Below are 23908 nucleotides of genomic sequence, written 5' to 3'. Positions count from 1 at the left end.
AACATTCGCTTTGTCTTTTGCCATCGAAGTAAGTCACTTTTCTTGTTCTCAGTGTTTTTTACGTTCAACGTTTCTGAGATTTTTGAATTATTCACTTTTCATTCTTTCATACTTTATTTCTTCATGTTCACTGCCTCACTAGCACTTGCCTTCTGATCTGGAGAATGTGACGGAGGTGACTGTTGGTTACTGCCTGGTATAACGGTTGTCGTGCTGTTGCTGTATTTCCGTCCTGCTCGCGACGTTGTAGATCACAAACAATTTGAAATCACATGGATTGTACTTACCGTCGTGCGTGCGGTATTAGGAAACACTGTGCAGATTAGATCGTCGCAATGTATCTATATGTGTGTCTGGTCATCCTGTGCCACGCAAGAACTCCAACCAGACGCATTTGTCCTCGGCCCTGTTGATCGATTGTCCACTCGTCTTTCCTTGAAGAACGATCGATCAAAAAAATCGAGCTCGAGGACTTTTTGCAAAAAACGGCTGAAAAAAGGAAGAAAAAAGGGTGCTCAGAATGAGATTCGAGTACACAACCATGGTTCCAGCAGTTTATGTGGATGTCGCTCATAGATGCGCGATTTCGCGCAATGCATGGTGATAAAGGAAAGACGTAACCGCGTACTTCAAGTTGCTAGGTAGCCACCATCACCTGCTACCTGGAAACTTGGATCGCTTGAAAAAGAAATATTCTGAATTGAACGAGTCTTCTTCAGCATTTTGTCAAGTGCTATTGGGAGTGAGTCTGCTTCAACCTCTGACGAAGATGCCGCCCTCAGCTGCAGGAGCAGTGCAGCAAGAGGCCACATTTCAAGCAATTGTGAATGCCTTGTACAATACTATAGGGTTTAACAGGGTCATGGTGGAGACTGCCATTGAGGTACTCGCCAAGAAAGCCGCACCAACTTTAATTATGTGTACATAAAGTTCGCGACGCGTTGGATTCGGGACCCGTTTGTCGCAGCTTCTTTGGACCAAGACCATTCGACTCGGCGTTACAAACACTACGTTCACTTTTATTTTCAGCTCGACAACTCTTGATGTGTTCCGCATGGAATAGTCCAGCCTCATTTATGCTACAACGATGAGTCCACAACCCTGACAAGTGATAACACAGCGAACAGTTCCCGGACCTAAAGCTTTCAGATCCTGTAATGTTGTGAGCCTTGAATCGAAAAGTCATGCCAGTGGTTCAAAAAGCCTGCACTGTTCGTCAATCGAGCACCGTCTGAAATACGCCAAGTGCTAGTTTGCACCAAAAATCCCTATGCGGCAGGCCCCTGGAGTCCAAGCGAGTCAGTATTGAACACCAATCAGAGCCCTGGCATTCCTCTTCTACATTTGGATGACTCGGTTTTCCAGGGATCTGATAATTATATCAGCCCCATCTGCAATAGCTGGTGCTTCATCAGTCGCAAACGCGGCATTGCTCACTCTTGACCGGTCCACGCGGCCATTTATTCTGCAGAATACCGAGGTTCTCAGCCCCAGACAGAACTCATGAAGGTCGGCCATAGCTGCATCCTCACTCTCACATGGAGTTACGTTGTCGGGGTCGCTTGCACCACCTACTATCGGTCGCCAAATCATTTGAAATAGCATTGCCACTATTGCTTTCACGCACTCCGTTTGACTTAGCTCCACTCTATGACGTTGCAGAGGGGGTGTGTCGACTGTCGGGCCGCATGATGTCATGGTGCCGCATCCGAAACTCAATTTTTCAAACGAAAATATCTCAATAATGCTTTGTCGGAGACATGTGGGACTAACACTCCGAACTCTATTGACACTGAAATTTAAATATTTACCGGACTTCCACTTTTTAACCCTTTACCGGTCTACCATAAACGTACCGATACTATAGTATTGGCTACTATAGTATCGGTATGTTTGGCCCACATTTCGGGTTTTTGTTGCTAGGAGACACGGTATGTGTGCGCGTGCGTGCATGCAAGTAGTATGTGTCGGGCGGGTTCTGGAGTAGGTACATGCCCCAGCCCGAAAAAATGGGGTACTATTGATACTCCTCTCACTTATCTCATTTTCCCCATGATTGCCGTTTAATGCTGTATAAATGCTATGTTCTGCCTGTATTTGACTACTGTTCCTCCATTTGGGCTGGCATCAGCACATCGCTCACGAATCGTCTCGAAGTCACACATCATCGCTTAATTCGCGCTGCCTTTGCTATTTCCCATTTGACGCCCTCTCATACTGTCTATGCTATCGCATTCAGCTGCCCTCTCTCTAACAGGCTCAGACTTTCTTCATGTAAACTAATTCATAAAATTCGTCTTGGTCTTGCCCTACCTCATGTTTTATCCCAGCTTAACTGGTTTCATCAGTCCTCAGCTACCCGAAACTCTCTCTCTGCTTCCCTATCTCTCGCACAGCCACTCTTCTGAAGTCCCCTCTATTTTTGGCATATACACATTGGTCGTTGCTGCCACAGGACTTCAAGACTTGCCAAAGACTTTCCACTTTTGCTACTTTACTTCTCTAACTGGTATTCACTTGTTCTAGGCCACTGTGTAATTCGTATCTCTTGAGTTATCTTCTTTCTTATATACGTATGTCTACTACTTTCTTTTGTTGATTTGGCCGTGGTTGCCTATCAACCCTCTCTCATTCAATATTGGCATTGCTTGCCACGGGATGATGATGCAATAAATAAATACTACCCCATTTTTGGGGTAAAAAACCGGGCGCCCTGTTTTTCCCGTCATAATGAGAGATGCGGAACGCAAACAATATTACTTTATCCTTTTCGTCATCTTTTGTATTTTCATGACATGATTGTATCGGTTTATTAATTTTGCCCGTACAAGAGGCTTCGTAATGTCAAAAATAATTATTTTCGGATGTTGGAGGTGGTTGAGGGGTATGATGAGACAAGAGACTGACGACGGAAACAGGTAGGTTGGTAGAACGACATTTATTAGAGACGGGATGACTAAGACCAGGACGAACGAAATGACTACATGGTGATTATTGAAGAGAGCGAGTTGAAGAGAGCTTATTGAAGAGAGATAGTTGATGAGAGAAGCAACGCAATATAAAGGGCCTGGGTAGCTATGGCAAACATGGGCGCACAAGTAGCTACCCAGGCCAAATGAATAATGCATGAACTAATGAATATGAACTAATTACTTGTGGGCCTGACATAGCTCCTGAAGATCAGCACACCTGCAACAAATAGATAGCACAAGGATACGCTTATTACCGTAATGATGCATGGAAGCACTCAACTACCAAATTCTCAACGAAAGTGATGCACAATGAAAATCCATCCACTCAAAGACCTGTGAACATGTGACGGTGGGGACAATAATCTATTAGTAATACGAGGAATAAGATCGTTTGTGCACACTCAAGACGCACAGACACACCAACATACATGTAGTGTACCCGACAGTGTTTCACTTCACTGCAACTAAATTGAAATGAGATGATTTAAACAATCTGTACAGCGTTACCGCCAGTCAAATATTCTTCCCCAAGACGGAAATGCAATGATTTGTTGTCACGAGGCAATTTCACTGACACAATGTCATGTTTATGACCTCAAAACGGTTACTTCATGGAATACGAGTATTATCTTGAGAGGCTTTTTCTTGTCATCGGCATACAAGCAATCATCCTCCTACTACTAGTACACTGGCACTGCGTTTGTCGATCCCATTGTATTCGACATCATACTACAGGAAGAGTGTCGTGGAGTTCACATAATTATCACAGGACAAAAATACATTTCTCATGAAATAAAATTGATGATAGCTAGACAATTGATGCAAAGTCCTTGCAGTCCTTGAGGACTGATAGTATTGTCACGCAACTACTTGGTCCGACTTAATAAAATGTGCGCTTCACTTCAAAACTCAAGCATATGTACAAAGGAGCACCTGTACTAAAAAATCAACTAAGAGACAGTAGATAGATAACTAATTTGTCGTTTCTTGGCCTGACCTTCTAGTTTTCATCGCTGCTGGTGTCTCAGAGCGCATCTGAACGTGCGTCAACCTGCAAAACATCGATATTTTTTTCATCTCCTCCTAGCTACACTGCGCTTCCTTGATTGTTTCACTCCATAGGCGCGATTTAGACGATCGACTTCGCCTCCTCCTATTGCAGCACGACTGCCAGAATGGTGGCTGTAGTTGTTTTTGCCTGACGCTCCCACGACACCTTCAAATGAGGCGAACAAGTAAACCACCACGCGTAAAAAATCACTTCCCATCACCGTGTGCCGCGCGCGTACTGTCACTTTGAGTCTGATCTGTGTCGGCATCAGGGAGCCCAACATATACCAGGTACTAGTGTATGTGTAGGGATCCCTGGTCGGCATGTCATGCACTGATGCAGTCAGACCATGCGTGCTCTTCCTTGCCTGTTTCACGAATCCACTGGCCCCGGAGGCTGGCGATCTTGTGACGCATCGCGATCGCGGCCCCGAGGACTCCGCACCGTATCCGCCGGATAATTCACCCTTTCTGCGCTTCAGTTTTCCAGCTAGGTTGTCGCCTGAAAGTCGACCTCAAGGCAGGTTATTTATTTCGATCAACTTCTCGACGATCTCTTCTGACGTTCTGTGATCTTGATTCGTCGGCCGCCACATCGTGAACGACTGCGAGAGAGATCAGCAAACTGGAAGGAGTGATTAGGGTGCTTTCTGCACGAGTTTCTGGATGACGCGTTCGCTGAAATTCTGCCAAGGAAAGAGCGATTACAGCGATTTCAATTCGCCAGGAGGTACTCGAGAACGATCGCCCAGGAGTTTCTCGTACTCCGTGACAATCTCCCATCGCAGTGGGGTGTTGATTTCAGCACCAGGCCTTCTCTGTGTTGCGCGAGAAGCAACAGGAGTCCTCTGACGACAAAATTTGGACGCAAAATGCTCGAGTCGACTAGGATTCTGAGCCGCTGCCTCCTTTGGAGTCGGAGCCATTTCTTCTTTAACATCACAAATTGACAACTGAAGGATAGTGTTAGGTAGCTGGAAAGTTTATTGCGTCCTGAGATTATTTGAATTTGTTTGGTTGACGTTTGAAGCGAAACGCACATTATAATAAGTCGGACCAAGTATTACAAAGTCCTTGATTTACTTTTAGGGCATTCATTCAAGCAACATCAAACAAACGCGATACGCTCCTTGATAATAGAAAAAAATCAAGCATATAAACGACAGAACAGCAGACCAATCGAAACGAGTAAAAGCTTCCTTACCTCAGTCATTGTCCTGCCATGTAGTTGGACAGCCTTTTGACACGGTGGTACAGGCAGCTCTTGTCCAGTCAAACACGGTATCCTTGTGGCGTCGAACGAAAGAGAGTGTCAGTGTATCTGACTCGTCAGATTGTAACTAACTTATTCTGAACTTTTCTCGTTCTCCGCTTTCTGCTTTCATCCCACGCACTGATGAAACCGTTCAAACGTCTTACTTGGTCCGCGTCAGCGATATTGTCGCTTATCTTTCAGCTTTGTTATTATGTCGCCAATGCTTAATTGGCAGCCCATTTCATCCCAATTTTGGTTAGCAAGTTAGTTTACTAGTACCTGAAGGGTCGAGCTAGAGTTCGAGTGGATTTCGAGAGCGACAGGTGGGTGATTCTGATTGATACAGCGCCCCATCAAAATAGATTATCTTTTTGCGCTGTGCAGGCAAGAGCAGCGCAAGCCACAAGAAAGTAATCGGCTACTCGGAATCAGCTCCATTTTGCTGAACGGCCAAGATCGCTCACCTCAGGAATCGCTCATCAAGCTGAGATCGCTGCTCCCTTACCTCCAGCTCAACGCTCGGAGTATCCAGCGCGTCGTGGAGATTTGCAAGTACTGTACGCGTCGTCGTCGTTCAAAATAAAATCTTGCAAAGAACGGCGTCTGATTTGAACCACACAGGCTGTCGTGCTGCCCACGCGAAGTCCTATAGAGAAGGCGACCTTCACGATCGACTTCTCTTTAGAAAATAGCCAGGCAGCGGAGAGGAAGAGAGATGAGCTTGCAAAAGCAAGAGAGTCGATCCCGAGCAAAAAATATTTGTCGCCAGCGCCGAGAGCAGCGACGAGGAGGACTGAAAAAGTAGGAACCCTTCCTTGGACAATTAATTCCTCGCAGCTAGTTGTCATTCTATACCTTACCGTCCATCGTACCAAGTTTTATCACTTCAAGTGCACGCGTTCATGTCCAAAGTCTAAGTTCAAATTGTCGAAAGATAAGCGACAATATTGCTGACGCGGACCAAGTACTGTCAGCAACTGCACAGCAGAACTGGCAGCCATGGCAAGTCAAGCGGGGGATCCTTGTGGCGTCGAACGAAAGAGAGTGTCAGTATACCTGACTCGTCAGATTTGAACTGTACTGAATTTTCTCGTTCTCCAATTGCTGCTTTCATCCCGCGCCCTGATGAAACGTCTTCAGAGAACCACAACACGCTTTCCAGGTTTGATTTTTGAACGTCTCCTTTTCCTCCTTGGTAACCTCGAGACATATTACTATCAGCAACTGCACAGCAGAACTGGCAGCCATGGCTGCAGTGAAGAAAGGAATGCGCCGCCACGAGTCAAGCAGTGGAAAGTGGAAAGACGCTCCCGTCATGGTGTGTCTTTTGAGTTCGGGTTTGGAATCTTTCGAGTGCGGTATCAGATTGAGATGTGAATCCCTTTCTTCCATTGAAAGGTCGATATGATGGAGAATTTTCTAGCTTTCCGCTCATATAATTCTTTCTCTCATAGTACTTGGTTTTCATATATTTTCAGTGGTGGAAATACGTGCAGCACACGGACCATTGATGCACACATCATGGAGTGTGCATTGACGTCACAGTGAATTGTAGGATGCTCCATGTACCACACAAACACACACACACACACACACACACACACACACACTGTACTGTACTGTGCTTGCTCACTGCCAAAATTGGTCACATGGGTCTCCCCGGGAGAGGGGAGAGAGGAACTCAAAAGGAATCTTGGAAAGAGGACTCAACCGGCTATTGAACCGCCCAACGGCCGATACCCCCTGAAATCCCCTACTATGGGTGGACTTGCAAATGATCCCACTTAGGGGCTCACCGCAACTCAGTCCAGGCAACCACCATCAAGGGGGCACTGTGTGGCGCTACGACAGTTACAGTCTTGGCAGGGTGTTGTCGCTGATTTGTAGTTGCTGTGAGAATGTGTTTGTTGTTGGCATTGATAATGCTTCGGACGTTTTGCATTCAGCTATATCTGACCTTTACAGTGTTCCTGTTGATTCCTTTGTTCAGTGTTGAGCCTTTCGTGAAGTGTTTATCAATGAGACATAGGAATTTTCCCGTCACATTTGTGTGTACGTTTTGTTGAACGGAGGGTTAAACCGCGTGATGTTGCGCTGATGGTTTAATATGGCCGCCTCTCTCTACAATGAGGCGCTCCATACAAGTGGATATGAGGAGGAGGTTGAATATATAAGCGAACGGAAAGAAGGGCGGAGAAAGAAGAGGAGAAACCGCATCCACAAACGGAATATGTGATTTCAGGGTGCATGCATCAGCATGAGCGTGCAAACACTCACACATCATATTCCATTGATTAAGAATGCTGCCATGATGAATGGCTGGTGCCATGACACCTCAGTGCATACCAATTGTGAAATCATTCAAGTCTATTTCTCATTCACCATAAAGCTGATGAAACGGGACAAAGGAACCTGTACGGGTGGCTGGGGTGACCTGTAGACGATCTTACTATCCGTACAGTAGGACATGCAGCAGCTATTGCTATAGTCAACCTAACTCATCACGAGGCAACCCTTCGAATGTCAACTAGGCAAAACTCACCTAAATAAGTACGAGGTGCTGGCAGAGTTGATTTGGTTTCGGTTGTTCCTGGTTCCAGCTTTGCTGTTGCTCTAGGTGCCCATACTTCTGCTGTTGCTATTGGTGCTACTGCTTCTGCTGCTACTGCTGGTGTTGCTGCTACTGCTGCTGTTGCTGCTGGTGTTGCTGCTACTGCTGGTGTTGCTGCTACTGCTGGTGTTGCAGCTACTGCTGGTGTTGCTGCTACTGCTGGTGCTGCTACTGCTGGTGTTGCTGCTACTGCTGGTGTTGCTGCTACTGCTGGTGTTGCTGCTACTGCTGGTGTTGCTGCTACTGCTGGTGCTGCTACTGCTGGTGTTGCTGCTACTGCTGGTGTTGCCGCTACTGCTGGTGTTGCTGCTTCTACTACTGCTTCTCCTCCTCGAGGCCCTCCTCTTGCTGCTGCAGTCCTGCTTTTCATTGGTGGAGACAGTGGTGCTAATTGCTGTCCAAGTGGCAATGGATTTGTTGCAGTCGGGTTGGATGGATACACTTTCAATCCTGCTGATGCAGCTGCTGTTGTTTCTTCCTCAGTTGGCATGGTTACAGGTGGGTCTACTCTGACTCCTGCGACCTTGACGGGTTCCGGTTGCTTAATATCAACACTGGAGAGCAATTCTGGTAATGTGACAAAATGAAAACAAAGAACGAAGAAAGAAAACCGCAACAATCATGACAATACCATAATCCCAAGCTTCAGAGAGCTCACTGGCATCGCCAGGACTCGAAGCAGGGAACCCTGCCCTTGCACTACTGTTTTCATCATTTCCTTGATACCAATGTCTGCCCCGATATGAATGTCTTCCCTAACCCATACAATTCGTCATGGTGAGAAAGGAAAGACATAACGGCATATTTCAAGTTGCAAGGTAGCCACCATCACCTGCTACCTGGAGACTTGGATCGCTTGAAAAAGAAATATCCTGAATTGAACGAGTTTTCTTCAGCCTTTTGTCAAGTGTTATTGGGACTGCGTCTGCTTCAAACTCTGACGAAGATGCCGACCTCAGCTGCAGGAGCAGTGCAGGAAGAGGCCACATTTCAAGCAATTGTGAATGCCTTGTACCATACTATAGGGTTGAACAGGGTCATGGTGGAGACTGACATTGAGGTACTCGCCAAGAAAGCCGCACCAACTTTAATTATGTGTACATAAAGTTCGCAACGCGTTGGATTGGGGACCCGTTTGTCGCAGCTTCTTCGGACCAAGACCATTCGACTCGGCGTTACAAACACTATGTTTCCTTTTATTTTCAGCTCGACAAATCTTGATGTGTTCCGCAGGGAATAGTCCAGCCTCATTTATGCTACAACGATGAGACCACAACCATGACAAGTTATAACACAGCGAACAGTTCCCGGACCTAAAGCTTTCAGATCCTGTAATGTTGTGAGCCTTGAATCGAAAAGTCATGCCAGTGGTTCAAAAAGCCTGCAATGTTCGTAAATCGAGCACCGTCCGAAATACGCCAAGTGCTAGTTTGCACCAAAAATCCCTATGTGGCAGGCCGCTGTCCAAGCGAGTGACCATTGAACACCAATCAAAGCCCTGGCATTACTCTTCTACTTTTTGACGACTCTGCTCTCAAGAAATCTGATGATTATATCAGCCCCACCTGCAATAGCTGCTGCTTCATCAGTCGCAAACGCGGCAGTGCTCATTCTTGACCGGCCCGCGCGGCCATTTATTCTGCAGAATACCGAAATTCTCAGCCCCAGACAGAACTCATGAAGGTCGGCCATGGCTGCATCCTCACGTTCACATGGAGTTACGTCGTCAGGGTCGCTTGCACCACCTACTATCGGTCGCTAAATCATTTGAAATAGCATTGCCACTATTGCTTTCACGCACTCCGTTTGACTTAGCTCCACTCTATGACGTTGCAGAGGGGGGGGGGGGGGGGGGTGTCGACTGTCGGGGCCGCATGATGTAATGATGCCGCACCCGAAACTCAATTTTTCAAACGGAAATATCCCAAGAATCATTTGTCGGAGACATGTGGGACTAACACCCCAAACTCTATGGACACTGAAATTGAAATACCGGTATTCTCCGGACTTCCCCTTTCAAACCCTTTACCGGTCTTCCATAAACGTTTTGCCGTCAACGGTGATGATATCAGGCGTTGACGTCGTCACCTCCAGTGCCAAGTCCTCTGCCAACTGACGAGACACCAACGTGTGTGTTGAGCATGAGTCGATGGCAGCAACACAACACCGAAATGCCACAGCATCACAACGCTTAACTGGCAAGAAGATCCGCGGCAACACTGCTGCGGGCCCAACAATCTCTGACGCGACGCAGACATGGTCGACCTGCTCACTCGCCGCTGCTCTAGCACACCTCTTCCGCTGGTAGCACGCACTGCGGACGTGGCCTCGCTCCTTGCAACCATAGCAAACAGGTGCACCGGATGCTGGTGACTTAGCTAGCTGCGGACAATTCCGCTGAACATGGCCGACTTTATTGCAATGGCAACACAGCGCAGACCGCTTGCTAGGTCCGCTGCTACTTGACGACGTCGCTGCAAATGCCGCAGAATGTGTACCCTGTACCGGTGCAGCCGACACCTGGGTCGCAGTAATCAACACGCGAACTTGATCCGCACACCGATCCACAGTCATAGATTGCAAGGCATGCTGGAGGCGCACCTGACATGCCAGTGCCTGCGGAATGCCGAACAGAAACTGCTCCAGGAGCACTGGATCACACGACTTCCCTGACGAAGTGTCACGCACTTCCATATGCCCACTCTGGCAGAGAAAAGTCGTCCAAGTAGACATCAACGCTCTCTCCCCGACGAAGAGCTCTGGTCAAATACTTCTTATACGCCTCTGCTGGCGTGATGCAGAAAGCGGCCTTGAAGCGCAGCATGGACAACTTTCTCACTGGTCTGCTCGACCTCCGGCAGCGCACTCCAAACAGTGAACACTTCCTTGTCTAGAAACGAGAGAGCTTGGAAGCTCAGGGCCCTACGCTATGCTTTTTAGCCTTGATGATCTAGGCAAAAAAGCATTGTAATTTTTTCATTTCTCCTAATTTTTTAAGACATAACCTGGGATTCGAACCCACACTATCGCCCTGCATGCATCCTCCGAAACACTTTGCATACATACTAATTCTTCCAAGTTGCTTCACGTTATTATCTTGCATTTGAAAGCCCTATTTGAATATTGTGGCCAGCTGTTTGTGGCCAGCCGTCTTTGATGGTACGGTACGGTACGGGACAGGTACGGTACGGTACGGGACAGGTACGGTCGAGGGTAATACGACACCGTCTACCACCTTGATGACCTAGGCAAAAAAGCATAGGGATGTTATAAATTTTTCAATTCTCCTATTTTTAGGCATAACCCGGGAATCGAATCCGCACAATCGCCCTACATGCATTACACGATACACTTCGCATTCATACTCATTCTTCCAAGTTGCTTCACGTTATGATCTTACATTTGAAAGCCCTATTTGAATATTGTGGCCAGCTGTTTGTGGCCAGCTGTTTGTGGCCAGCTGTCTTTGATGGTACGTTACAGTACGGGACAGATACGGGATAGCGCCAGACGGAGGTCCGTCCGCCACAAACACACAAATAGATAAACACCAAATTAAAGCTGTGTGGGCCCTGGCTATCGCCAGACGTTACTGAAGTAACGTCTCCTGCATAGCTAAGGGAATAAAGGGAAATGGTCCATGCTTTTGGCCTCCGACGTCCATTTCTGTATCCGTGACACTACGCGGAATTTCAGCAAGAATGCCTCCAGGTCGTCATCTCCTGCACGATACGGCCGCAACAAGGACTGTCCGGCAGACGACGCCATTAAACAGGCAATGAAATAACAACATAAATAAAACTCTCCGAGAACCTAAGCAAAGCGCCAACGGTCCACTGGAAACCGGGTTTCGGCACCACGTTGTTGTGGAATCATCCACCACCAGACCAGCGCAAGGATATAAGTAAGACTGTATTGTTAATTTAATTCCAAAATGCACAAGAAGTTTACAGAAGAAAAGAACACGACCTCGACCAGGCCAGAAGCAAGAAGAACAGAACTACAAGATGTTGAAAAACCCTTCTCCTCCAAAAATGCTGCATCATGTACAACGCAAAACATCTGGCTGCACCAGCGCGTGCACCAGCGCAACCAATATCCAAAGTACGTATTGGTCATAACATTACGTGCAACATGCGCAACAGCATTGTTAAAATCAAAGGAACGTCAGGATAGAGGTGATAGTTATGCCGGATACTGCAGCGCAGCACAGATACAGATGTCATGCGAGTGACCCATCTGGCATCTACTCCGCGCTCCATCACCATACTGCACCGTCGGCTCACTCCGTGCGCGTCCCGTTGAGTTCACGTACATACTCCTAGTACGCACAGTCATTATTGTAGACGTGTTGGCTGATGTGTTGAAAACACGCCCACACAGCTGTCACGCGGGACGTCCATGGGACCTTGGCTCAATAACGCTGCACTACGTTGTTTTCTTCACTCTTCTTCTCCTCTCCAGTCCACTGCTGCTTGAACGGCGCACAACTTGAATTACGTCAGAAGAAAAATTATAGTACCAAGTACTATGAAGAAAATAAGCAGCAGCACTCGGCACTTGAAAAGTGGATGGGCAATGAGTGAGCCGACGGTGCAGTATGGTGAGGGAGTGAATGGAGCGGATGCCAGTTGGGTCACACGCATGACTACTGTATCTGTGCTGTGCTGCAGTATCTGGCATAACTATCACCTCTATCCTGACGTTCCTTTGATTTTAACACTAACAACTAGTCCTTGAGTTTAACACCTTATTTTCACACTTCGAGTATCAAGCGCGCGCTTATTGACGCGCCATCTTGTTGCAAGAGTCAGTATAAAATAGGTGATTTCATTCTTTTTCGAGTCATTCAACATTCTACCTTCTCTGATGAGGTCTCTGATGACCGAAACAGCTGTCAGAATGAATTTTATATGTGTTCAGTACTCCGAACATCTTGTTGCTGTTGTGGTGAATGTTCGTGGTCGGCCGCAGAGCGCAAATGTGGTGGTGGTGAAGTGGACACAGGATTTTCAAGTGCCGAGTGCTGCTGCGTACTTTCTTCTTACATAAGTTACTAGTTATGACTAACAGTCCACCAAGTTAACGAGATAATAATTATACAATCAGAACTGACAAGGATATTGAGACATTCGACGACCTAACACCTAGCTCCAACACATCTACGAAGTGCAAATCAACAACCTTCCAACTTGGAAGGCTCAGGTGCGGAAAGTACCAATGAGGGGACGGGATGCGCCACGAAGATGTGCACGAGCTAACTTAGAGGTCCTTTTCTCTTTTTTATTTTTTTTATTTACTTGAATAGCACATAACCACCAGGAAAGCTGACAAAGAAAAAAGAGTAAGAAAAGACAGATAAAAAGAGAGCTGAGAGAGAGAGTTGCGGTATGTTTAGAGGAGGACGAGACATTGAATGGTGGCCGCCACAGTCACAGATAGTAGCAGTGCTGGTGAGGCTACAGGCACTCCAATGACCAATAGGTCTCAGTATGGCCGTGCCAGTAACGCACCAAAAGACAAAAATGGAAGAAAATCGTTATTATATCCTACTCACTGGATTAGTAGCCCGGGTTTCTATTTTTTCAATGCTAAATTTGAGGGGGCTTCTATTCGAGAAAGGCTTTTGTTGTATCATTCCACACCAGTGTTCCAATCGAATCTCTAAAACTTTCATATTCACAGCAACTCAGCCCCGAGTTAGTATGCGCAGACTACGTCGACCAGGACATGTACCAATATGAACATACACAAGATGCTTTTTTGCGCATTTGACCTTCATACATGACCAGCTGCAACTCTAATTTCACCATACACCTACATGTAGGTTTACGTTGCCACGGTCACACAACGTTGCCATGGCTATGTTCACGAGGTTGACTTTCACTTTGTGTAGGTCATAAACTACATGTTCGAACAGTGCCCGTCCATATTATTCGATATATTTTTATTTTAACTGGTTTTGAGGGAAAGAGACAAACGGGAAAAGTCTGAAGAAAAAATCGACTGTCACCACCAGGACTCGAACCAGGGACCCTCGCTTGTAGCCAGCGATGCTCTAACCACTGAGCTATGGTGTAGTCGTCATCCAAGCAGATATTTTTATTTATTTATTTTTTCTCAAAGACGAGACGAACAGGGCCCAACTGAACGAATATCTTCTCTAAAAAAATATCGATATTTGTGGAAGGCCCCTAACCCAATGTATCGACACAGAAAATTTGGTTGAAAAATATGAACCCTTTCAGTGCCAAGGACGAGATAACTCGTCCTACAGACCCTTACGCGATTGGCCAAGGACGAGATATGGCGTCCTCGTAGTGCGCACTGCTATATCTCACCGGCCATGCACTACAATCTAGCTTGGCCGATTGTGTCTCTTCGAGGGGGAACTAGGGGTTTTCCCCTACTGAAAAGACCTCACTCGCCGTGTTTGAGTACGTAAGAGCGCGGGAGCATACATTCAGAGCGGTCGGGCGCTCGATTCAGAAACAATTAGATTGAGGGAACGCACTTTAGGTCTCTCTAGCTTTCACTGAGACACGGCGAGTCGCCGCACGTCGGTTGAAGATGTGCTCCAGTCCATCATGGACTCGGACACTGCTGACTCGAGCTGCGATAGTGAAGGCGATGACTCGGATGCGGACATAGCCGTCCGCGATTGTGACGGAACAAATTTCGCGGACGAGCCCGCCATGGTCGATGTCGTACCTACTGCCGTGGTCGCCTTGGACGGCCCTGAGGATATCGGAGATGTCGATGTCGAGTTTAAGCAGGGCGCACCAGCACAAGCTACGCCAGCGAGGGACAACAAGTGGGTTTGAGTTGATACGACTAATTCGAAAACAATCAGATCTTTTATGAAAATGGCCCGGACAACAGCGTACATCTGGCCTGGCACTGAAATTAACTTAACTTAATGTATGCCAAAGTTATTACCAATACAAGTTTTGTACACACATGACCACCTAATTATACCTGAGTCGCTAGCGTTGGGGAAGTCACGAGCAACATGACCAGTCTCGACACAGTTGTAGCAAATGCGACCACCGCTGTCGCCCCCACCAAAACCTCCACCACCGCCGCTGGAGCGTCCATTGGGGCACTCACGGCCAAAGTGGCCCGTCTGACCACAGTTGTAGCAGGTGCTATTGCTACCGGAGTCACCAAAGCAGGAGCCACCACCACCGCCAGAGCCGCCGGCGAAGCCAGAGCCGCCACCGAAACCACTGGAGTCACCACAGGATGCCGCCTCGTTGGTGCACTCGCGGGCAAAGTGACCCTCCTCGCCGCAATTGTAGCAAGTAGAGGTGCGCTGGCCACGCTTGGGGCAGTCGCGGGCAAAATGTCCCTCCTCGCCACATTCGTAGCAGTCTGCAATACAAGAAGAGTAGAAGAGACAGTACAAACACATAGAGGAATGCTATGGTTAGATGAGTTGAGTAGCAAGCTTGATACGGATATGTAGCAAATAAGTCAAACCCGCTTGTTTGGATTAGCAAAGGACAGTGCAAACACATATTATGAGGCATGGGCAGCACAAAACCAGGGTTAGGTGATATTTGGCGAAAATGAGTTTTTGATGGCTTTGAGCTGTTCACTAAATGAGTGATCTATGGGCCAAATTTTGGAGCTCTGGGTGCCTTCCAAGATGGTAAAAAGAAAGCCCGAAATGATGGGTGAATGTCGACAAAAATGGTCTGCAAAATGGCAAAAAGGAACGGAGTTAAAGTTGGCTCTGATGGAGTGGTTGAGAATAATTTAGCATATTTATAGATCTTCAGGGAACCACAGATTACTCTAGTTGATATTATAGTAACATTGTTGCCTGCAATTGCGGCTATGAACTTGAAAACTCACTCCCTGTCATGTGCAGGTCTGGTGTTGTACACAGACTTGTCAGACAGAAAGAAGCCAAGCAACTGACGTTTTACATGGCTGGGAAGAACCTACAAGACTAGATAATGCATGTTGGGCCAAGCCAGATACATCCACCAAGCATGTCTTGCTCTCCTAGTCACAGCAGCTCGTAGACACATGCATTATACATGGTTACTGTGACAGATTTCATGCGCGCTGCAAGCGTGTATGTATACTTGCAGCAATTTTATTCACAAAATATCTTGTATCAAGTAAGGCTTAGTTCATTCGGGGCTGTCTCCTGAGACGTCTCGTGTGGTATGGTATGGTGAGTGTGTAGTATGGTAAGTGTGGCGGCAGCGCAAGTGCTACCTATGGAAGTGTCAACACCTAACAAGGCTGTGTGAAGGTAGCACCAAATGGAAGGTGTGATCGTCACGGTCCAGCTCTCACACTCCGTATCTCATCAACTTATCCAGCTGCGAATAGTCGCCACGAAGTACTGAATTTCGTTCGGCACTCGCAGCACTGCTGTCCGCGTCGCCACCTCGTGTCACCGAGTTCTCAAACTCATCGTCTGCGCTGCCTCCGCTGATAGCTTGTCATCTGAGCGAAACCTCTTCCCTTTCACCTGATTCTTCTTGCAGGGGACTATCACAGGCAGCAGAGTATCTCTGGAGATCCAGCTGCCAAATATTCTAGTCGCTCGTGCTCCATCAAGAATTTGTGATGGGATCGTTCCGCCAAGAAATTATTTGTTTCGCTCTCTTTTGAGCGCATTATTTGCAGACGTTACCCAGAGGGCAAACGCCTCCAAAGTCATGGCTGAAAACGCCTACCTGGACGCCCCAAGTGCTTGGCGGATAAACTACAACTGCGACGAAGACAAATTATAGTGAAGCCACCAACAGGAAGGCACTTTCAAAGCGATAGCGCAAGAAGTCTTTTTGTCTTGATCGCGTTGACTAAAAAACGACATCGGTTCGGTTTTTCGCAAATATTGGCATTTTGAAAAATCGCCAGGACCCCGGTTCTTGCTGCCGATGCCTCATATATCTGTGTTCTTGAAGATGCAGGGAAACCTGCTACACTAAGGAAATACACTCAAGTTTGACACACGCCATAATCTTGCACGCAGACCCGATTGGAAAGCGCCGAGGATATTTCAAATATTATGGGTCAAGGGGGCGCAATATTCCCCTATCTGATAAGAGCTTGGAAGACCTTCTGGACACCACCATTGAGCAAGCTATCGGGTGTGCGCATGGAGCTGCCAAGAAGGTGCACGTAAGTGGTACCAGGGTGACAGGGCTGCATGTCCATTTCCCTGCAAGGTAGGATTACACACTACTTCCCACTCAAGCATATCAATCTGCTTTTATATTCGACACGGGCAGTAGAAAGTTCACGTTGAGTGTGTAATGGGCATGGACAGGGATAAACAGTACTGTATTGTGCACAAGACAGGGATGAGCATCATAACCTACAGCGTGCATCAAAGTATAGACCTCCTGTTTCAAACAACCATTGAGCCAGCATCTATACAACGCAGAATCTGTGATCACTTTGTGCATAAACATGTCCGAAATTGACGGTTTGTTTCGAATGCTGGAGAAATCTATGAGTAGAATTTGAGGAGCTTCCAGAGTAATATCCAGAAGAAAATTCTCAAAAAGCTCAAATGAAATCTAAATTGTTTCAAATGCACAGTGTTATGCACAAGGTGATCACATGTGTAGATGCTGGCTAACGGATTTTTGAAACCAGAGGTCTATACTTTTCAAACGCACACTAGTGCTGGACTGGGAAATTCGGCTCAAGGCTGGGGATCTTTGCCCTGTACAGAGTGGCTCATGCTGAGTTGAATCTGCAAAACTGCATTTCGCTTGATGTACTACTGTCGTGAACATATAAATCCGATGGGATAACCCGGGAACCCGGGCCGGCACCCTGGGATGGGATAACCCGGGCCGGCACCCTTCTTGCTCTTAGCGCGTAAACGCACTGTAGTTCACGTATACACTAGAATGGACCAGCATTGCTCCGTGCTGCAAGGCCAGCACTCCGTGGCCGCTTGACTGCTCAACGGATTTCAATGTCCACCACTGTAGTAGCCAAAAGCAACATGAGGCTCCAGACCAGAGAGTCTGAGACTGTGGGGTGAAGTTTTCTTCCAACAGAAACCTGCCTATGTGTGTCCTTGACTTCCAACAGTACTACACTACTCAATAACCCCACTGCCCATTTGCGCAGCTGCATTTTTCCTTATGTGCACTAGTCATGCATGGTGGTTATCCGCAAGAAATTATTTTCGGTTTTGTTGAAATTTTCGAAAGAATAGATTCGCAGCTGCATTCATTTTTTTGCCATTTCGCAGTGAGTCTGGTTTTCAACAGCAACTTCAAACTGAACTGTGGCCTACCTCCGCTGCTGCCACCACCACCGAAGCCACTACGAGACTCACTCTCTGGTGCTTGTGTGCAGTCTCTCGCAACGTGCCCCATCTTTCCACAGGTATAACAAGTCTTCTCCTCTGCACGCTCCTTCTCACAATCGCGGGCAAAGTGACCAACTTGTCCACAGTTATAGCAGATTGGTCCTAGCAATAGTAACAGCAAGAAGAGGAACAGTGCAATTGTAAAGAATAAAATAGAATGAACTATTGAAGACCACCGCATGCACATTTCATCAACAGAAACACTGTTGCAAGCTTGGCGGACACCAAGAACGCTGTTCTCGAAATCTCAATCACAGCTTTTGGCTAACAAAACATGGAGTCTTGGTTCCATAGAGGCTGACAGTGCTTCACTAACTCACCCCCCCCCCCCCCCCCCCCGATCACGACCTCCTCGGCCACGCCGCATCCACCACCTCAACACCGCGAGCTGCCGCCTCCTGATGGGCAGTCACGGGCAAAATGTCCTGACTCTCCACAGTGGAAACAATCTCCACTCGACATGACTGTTGCTAGCTAGAAGGCCAGACCTGATAAACAAAAGATAACCTCCGAACGAAAGCCGCTCTTTTTCACCAAATGACTTCAGAGAGACGGCAAGCTAGCTGCATACATCTAGCTGACATGCAGCAGCTATTGCTAAAACCAACATAACTCATTGTGAGGCATAAAGCTGTGGCTCATGCATGATGAGTTGACTCAATGCAATTCAAAAACTACACGCAAAAATCCGGTCACTTTTGCATCAAATGTTGCACCGAAAAATGTTGGTGGTGCAAGGAGAAGCTTGTTGTTTGGAGTGACAAGTGATCACCGCTGCTTTTCCTTGTCAGAGTCAACAATTGACTTTGTTCTGCAGCGTTGGGAGTGGTGTTGGAGTAGAAATTGCTGACTCGACGTTGCGGAGGGCGAGCTTTCCTGCGCAGGTATGAGTTTGGACATATTTCAGCATGGTCAAGTGGAAAAATTCAAAATTGTTTATTTCAAGAAAACCCAAAACAGGATGATGGCAGACATGTCCTCAGTACTAGGAGAGGTGCTCTACTATCTGTATGCTCAAGAAATAATTCAAGTACTTCCTCCGCGTCATTAAAATTGTCGCTTCGCACATTGCAATATTTGAGACTTGGCTCGTCTTAGTTAGACTGTCGGAATCGCTGTTTTCTGTGTTCGAACACTGGTGCGACCCTTCCTGCGCAATGTCTACTTGTCACTGAAGCTGTGATGGTCTCGGACTTTGTCGGAGCTCTCTTCCGCACCAAGCAAATTCACCGCGCTCTGCACTATTCCGCCTCAGAGCGCATTTCGTTTTCTGGAGTTCGTGCCGTCTCACATCGTTCGCGTGGGCATTTATCAAGACTGCAAGCTCGGGTATAGAAATCCTGGTATCTCTCCTGAATACAAAATGGTGAAGTTGGCGATGGCAAGAACAAAGCGGTCTCAAATTCCTAAAATGCGCTACTTGTGGCGCGTGTTGCTGCGAAGGTAGCAGGTCTGAAAACACCAACCAAATCAGCGAAGCGCTTGCCAAGGAAAGAAGTTGCGAAACTGCTTACCCTATCCCGCTCGAAGGTCGTTACACTGTACTTGAAAAATGCTAGCTTGCCTTCATCGCCTGCCACCTGGAGGCATGGATCGCTTGAAAACGAAGTTTCTTGACCTGAATTTGAACGTGCGTCTTCTTCAGCGTGTTGTTGAGTGCTGAAGGGTCTGCCTCAAACTCTGATGAAGACGTCGACCTTAGCTGCAAGTGCACCGAAGCGGGAGGCCACAAACTAAAGCTTGGTCCGTCGACAATGCTCTTCCTCAATTTCTAGCTGATTTCTTTGCCCTTAGAGTGGACAAAATAAATTCGAAAAATTGCTCTGGGAAGCGACAATTTTAATGACGCGGAGGAAGTAAGCAAACTGTCGCCATTTACTGTTGCTTTGTACACTGTTGATCTCTACAGGCAACCACCATCAAGGGGGCACTGTGTGGCGCTACGACAGTTACAGTCTTGGCAGGGTGTTGTCACTGATTTATAGTTGCTGTGAGAATGTGTTTGTTGTTGGCATGGATAATGCTTCGGACGTTTTGCATTCAGCTATAATTTACCTTTACTGTGTTCCTGTCACGGCTGTTAGCTGCACTTGGATCGCGATAACTTAGTTTTCTGCACGTGAACCATTCAAAATCAATGCATGCTCATGCATAACCTGTCAGCTGGCCTGCTCAAACACGCATTTCACAGGTAACAATACCATCAAATTTTAGATATCGCTTCGTTCTAAGTCTCAAAACAGTTCTAAAGTCACCAAACCACGCTGGTAATCGATGGCTATTCAATGTTAACATCTTCAGGAAGACTTCAGCCGTTTCCTGAGAGTTTGGGCATTGTTGCCGTTATTTTCCACGGTGTTCTTCTTCCTTCTGTCTGGAGCTGCAATTGCATCCTGGAATTGTTTGAAAGGTATTTCGTGCGGGCTGTGGGGGGTTCCAACAGGCATAAACTGACATCGTTATAGGATAACTGGTAACTTTCACCCTTCAAGGAGGTAGAGCAATGAGAATTTTTTTGTTGCGGTCGTCCAATTGTTGTGGCGGTCGTGACTGTATTTGTGGACTTCCAAGGCTTTCATTCTGCCTGATACTACTCTCTACTGTATTGGAATCGTTGTTTAGGCACCTGTATCAGTCTTCTTTGGTAGATCTGCTGTTTTCAGTCACTTGGGACACTGCCTCTAGCCTATTTGTCTTTCATTCGTGCCATCGATGTATCCATCAGTTTTGTGGGGTGCCTGGGCCTGTATTTGTGAAGTTCTCGAGTAAGACCCTAATTCTTGACTGGAGTCACGACTTGAATTGTATTTGCTGGGCGAGCCCTCGTTCACGCAGTTGTCCTTATCGTAATAGTCAACATCTGCTTGCTGGGCAGACTAGCGGCTAGAATAGGGATGACCGAATTGTCCAAGTGTGTTCACGATTATTGTTACCATCATCGTGAAATGAGCGTTGTGGAATTGCAGTCGTCTGCCTTTGGGACTGAGGACCTGAGGAGAGTTGATTGTTACTGCTGCTCAGGAATGAAGCGATCATCATCTCTCTTTGTTCTAATTATTGAGAGGACATACCGGCATCGCAATCAAGTAGAGATTAGGCAAACCTCGCCAACCTCGAACAAGAGTCGAAGATATGTTCTCCAAATGCAAAGACGATCTTTGTGAGTTTGTGACTTGCATTTGCGTGTATACCTGAGCAATTCACGGACCACGGCACGTGCGCGGTTACCATGCCATCTCGAACCGACGCCATCTTTCTAAGTTGCCGCTTCTTGACAGCCGTGCTGTTAATTACTTTGTTCAGTGGTGAGCCTTTCGGGAAGTGTTTATCAATGAGACATAGGAATTTTCCCGCTACATTTGAGGCACAATTTTGTTGAACCACTTGATGTTGCGCTGATGGTTTAATCGGGCCGCCCCTCTCTACAATGAGGCGCTCCACGCCAGTGGATATGAGGAGGACGTTGAATATAAAAGCGAACGGAAAGAAGGGCGGGGCAAGAAGAGGAAAAACCGCATCCACTAAAGTAAAATGTGATTTCAGGATGCTTGCATCTGCATGAGCGTGCAAACACTCATACATCAAAATTCATTGATTAAGAATGCTGCCATGATGAATGGCTGGTGGCTGGGGTGACCTGTAGACGGTCTTACTATCCGCACAGTATGACATGCAGCAGCTATTGCTATAGCCAACCTAACTCATCACGAGGCACCCCTTCGAATGTCAACTAGGCAAAACTCACCTGAATAAGTACGAAGTACTGGCATAGTTGATTTGGTTTCGGTTGTTCCTGGTTCCAGCTTTGCTGTTGCTCGAGATGCCCATGATGCTGTTGCTGCTATTGGTGCTACTGTTGCTGTTGCTGCTGCTGCTACTGCTGTTGCTACTACTGCTCGTGCTGCTACTGCTGGTGCTGCTACTGCTGGTGCTGCTACTGCTGGTGCTGCTACTGCTTGTGCTGCTACTGCTGGTGCTGCTACTGCTGGTGCTGCTGCTACTGCTGCTGCTGCTACTGCTGGTGCTGCTGCTGCTGGTGTTGCTGGTGCTGCTGGTGCTGCTTCTGCTTGTGCTGCTACTGCTAGTGTTGCTGCTACTGCTGGTGCCGCTACTGCTGGTGCTGCTACCGCTAGTGTTGCTGCTACTGCTGGTGCTGCTACTGCCGGTGCTGCTACTGCTGGTGCTGCTAATGCTGGCGCTCCTACTGCTGGTGCTGCTACTGCTGGTGTTGCTGCTACTGCTTGTGTTGCTGCTGCTACTACTGCTTCTCCTCCTCCAGGCCCTCCTCTTGCTGCTGCAGTTCCGCTTTTCATTGGTGGAGACAGTGGTGCTAATTGCTGTCCAAGTGGCAATGGATTTGTTGCAGTTGGGCTGGATGGATACACTGCAAATCCTGCTGACGCAGCTGCTGCTGTCGTTTCTTCCTTAGTTGGCACGGTTACAGGTGGGTCTGCTCCGACTCCTGTGACCTTAACAGATTCCGGTTGCTCAATATCAACACTGGAGAGCAATTCTGGTCATGTGACAAAATGAAAACAAAGAACAAAGAAGGAAAACCGCAACAATCATGACAATACCATAATCCCAAGCTTCAGAGAGCTCACTGGCATCGCCAGGACTCGAAGCAGGGACCCCTGCCCTTGCACTACTGTTTTCATCATTTCCTTGATACCAATGTCTGCCCCGATACCAATGTCTTCCCTAACCCATACAATGATCGTCATGGTGGGAAAGGAAAGACGTAACCGCGTATTTCAAGTTGCTAGGTAGCCAACATCACCTGCTACCTGGAGACTTGGATCGCTTGAAAAATAAATATCCTGAATTGAACGAGTCTTCTTCAGCCTTTTGTCAAGTGCTATTGGGAGTGAGTCTGCTTCAAACTCTGACGAAGATGCCGACGTCAGCTGCAGGAGCAGTGCAGCAGAAGGCCACATTTCAAGCAATTGTGAATGCCTTGTACCATACTGTCAGGTTCAACAGGGTCATGGTGGAGACTGCCATTGAGGTACTCGCCAACAAAGCCGCACAACCTAGATGTGTACAAAAGGTTTCGCAACGCGTTCGATTGGGGACCCGTTTCTCGCAGCTTCTTCGGACCAAGACCATTCGACTCGGCGCTACAAACACTACGTTCCCTGTAATTTTCAGCTCGACAAATCTTGATGTGTTCCGCATGGAATAGTCCAGCCTCATTTATGCTACGACGATGAGTCCACAACCGTGACAAGTGATAAAACAGCGAACAGTTCCCGGACCTAAAGTTTTCAGATCCTGTAATGTTGTGAGCCTTGAATCGAAAAGTCATGCCAGTGGTTCAAAAAGCCTGCACTGTTCGTCAATCGAGCACCGTCCGATATACGCCAAGTGCTAGTTTGCACCAAAAATCCCTATGCGGCAGGCCGCTGGAGTCCAAGCAAGTCAGCATTGAACACCAATCAGAGCCCTCGCATTACTCTTCTACATTTTGACGACTCTGCTCTCCAGAGATCTGATAATTATATCAGCCCCATCTGCAATAGCTGAAGCTTCAACAATCGCAAACGCGGCAGTTCTCACTGTTGACAGGCCCGCGCAGCCATTTATTCTGCAGAATACGGAAATTCTCAGCCCCAGGCAGAACTCATGAAGGTCGGCCATGGCTGCATCCTCACTCTCACATG

At 47.3% G+C, this 23908-nt stretch overlaps 1 protein-coding gene across 1 annotated transcript in view; it reads right to left on the bottom strand.

Moving 5' to 3' along the window:
• The window catches only part of LOC135829923 (uncharacterized), a 176955-nt gene that overhangs the window by 118585 nt on the left and 34462 nt on the right, over window positions 1-23908 (bottom strand). The window contains exons 12-15 of the mRNA XM_065342302.1: window positions 21991-22758; window positions 18171-18347; window positions 14867-15262; window positions 7820-8455 (exon numbers count right to left, since the gene is read on the bottom strand). Of these exons, the coding sequence (XP_065198374.1) occupies window positions 7820-8455; window positions 14867-15262; window positions 18171-18347; window positions 21991-22758 (1977 nt within the window). The remainder of the gene's footprint in view (window positions 1-7819; window positions 8456-14866; window positions 15263-18170; window positions 18348-21990; window positions 22759-23908) is intronic.

Source organism: Sycon ciliatum, chromosome 13, assembly GCF_964019385.1.
Source record: "Sycon ciliatum chromosome 13, ocSycCili1.1, whole genome shotgun sequence".
In the NCBI taxonomy this organism is placed as follows: Eukaryota; Metazoa; Porifera; class Calcarea; order Leucosolenida; family Sycettidae; genus Sycon; species Sycon ciliatum.
This window is presented reverse-complemented; position numbering and strand designations above follow the sequence as displayed.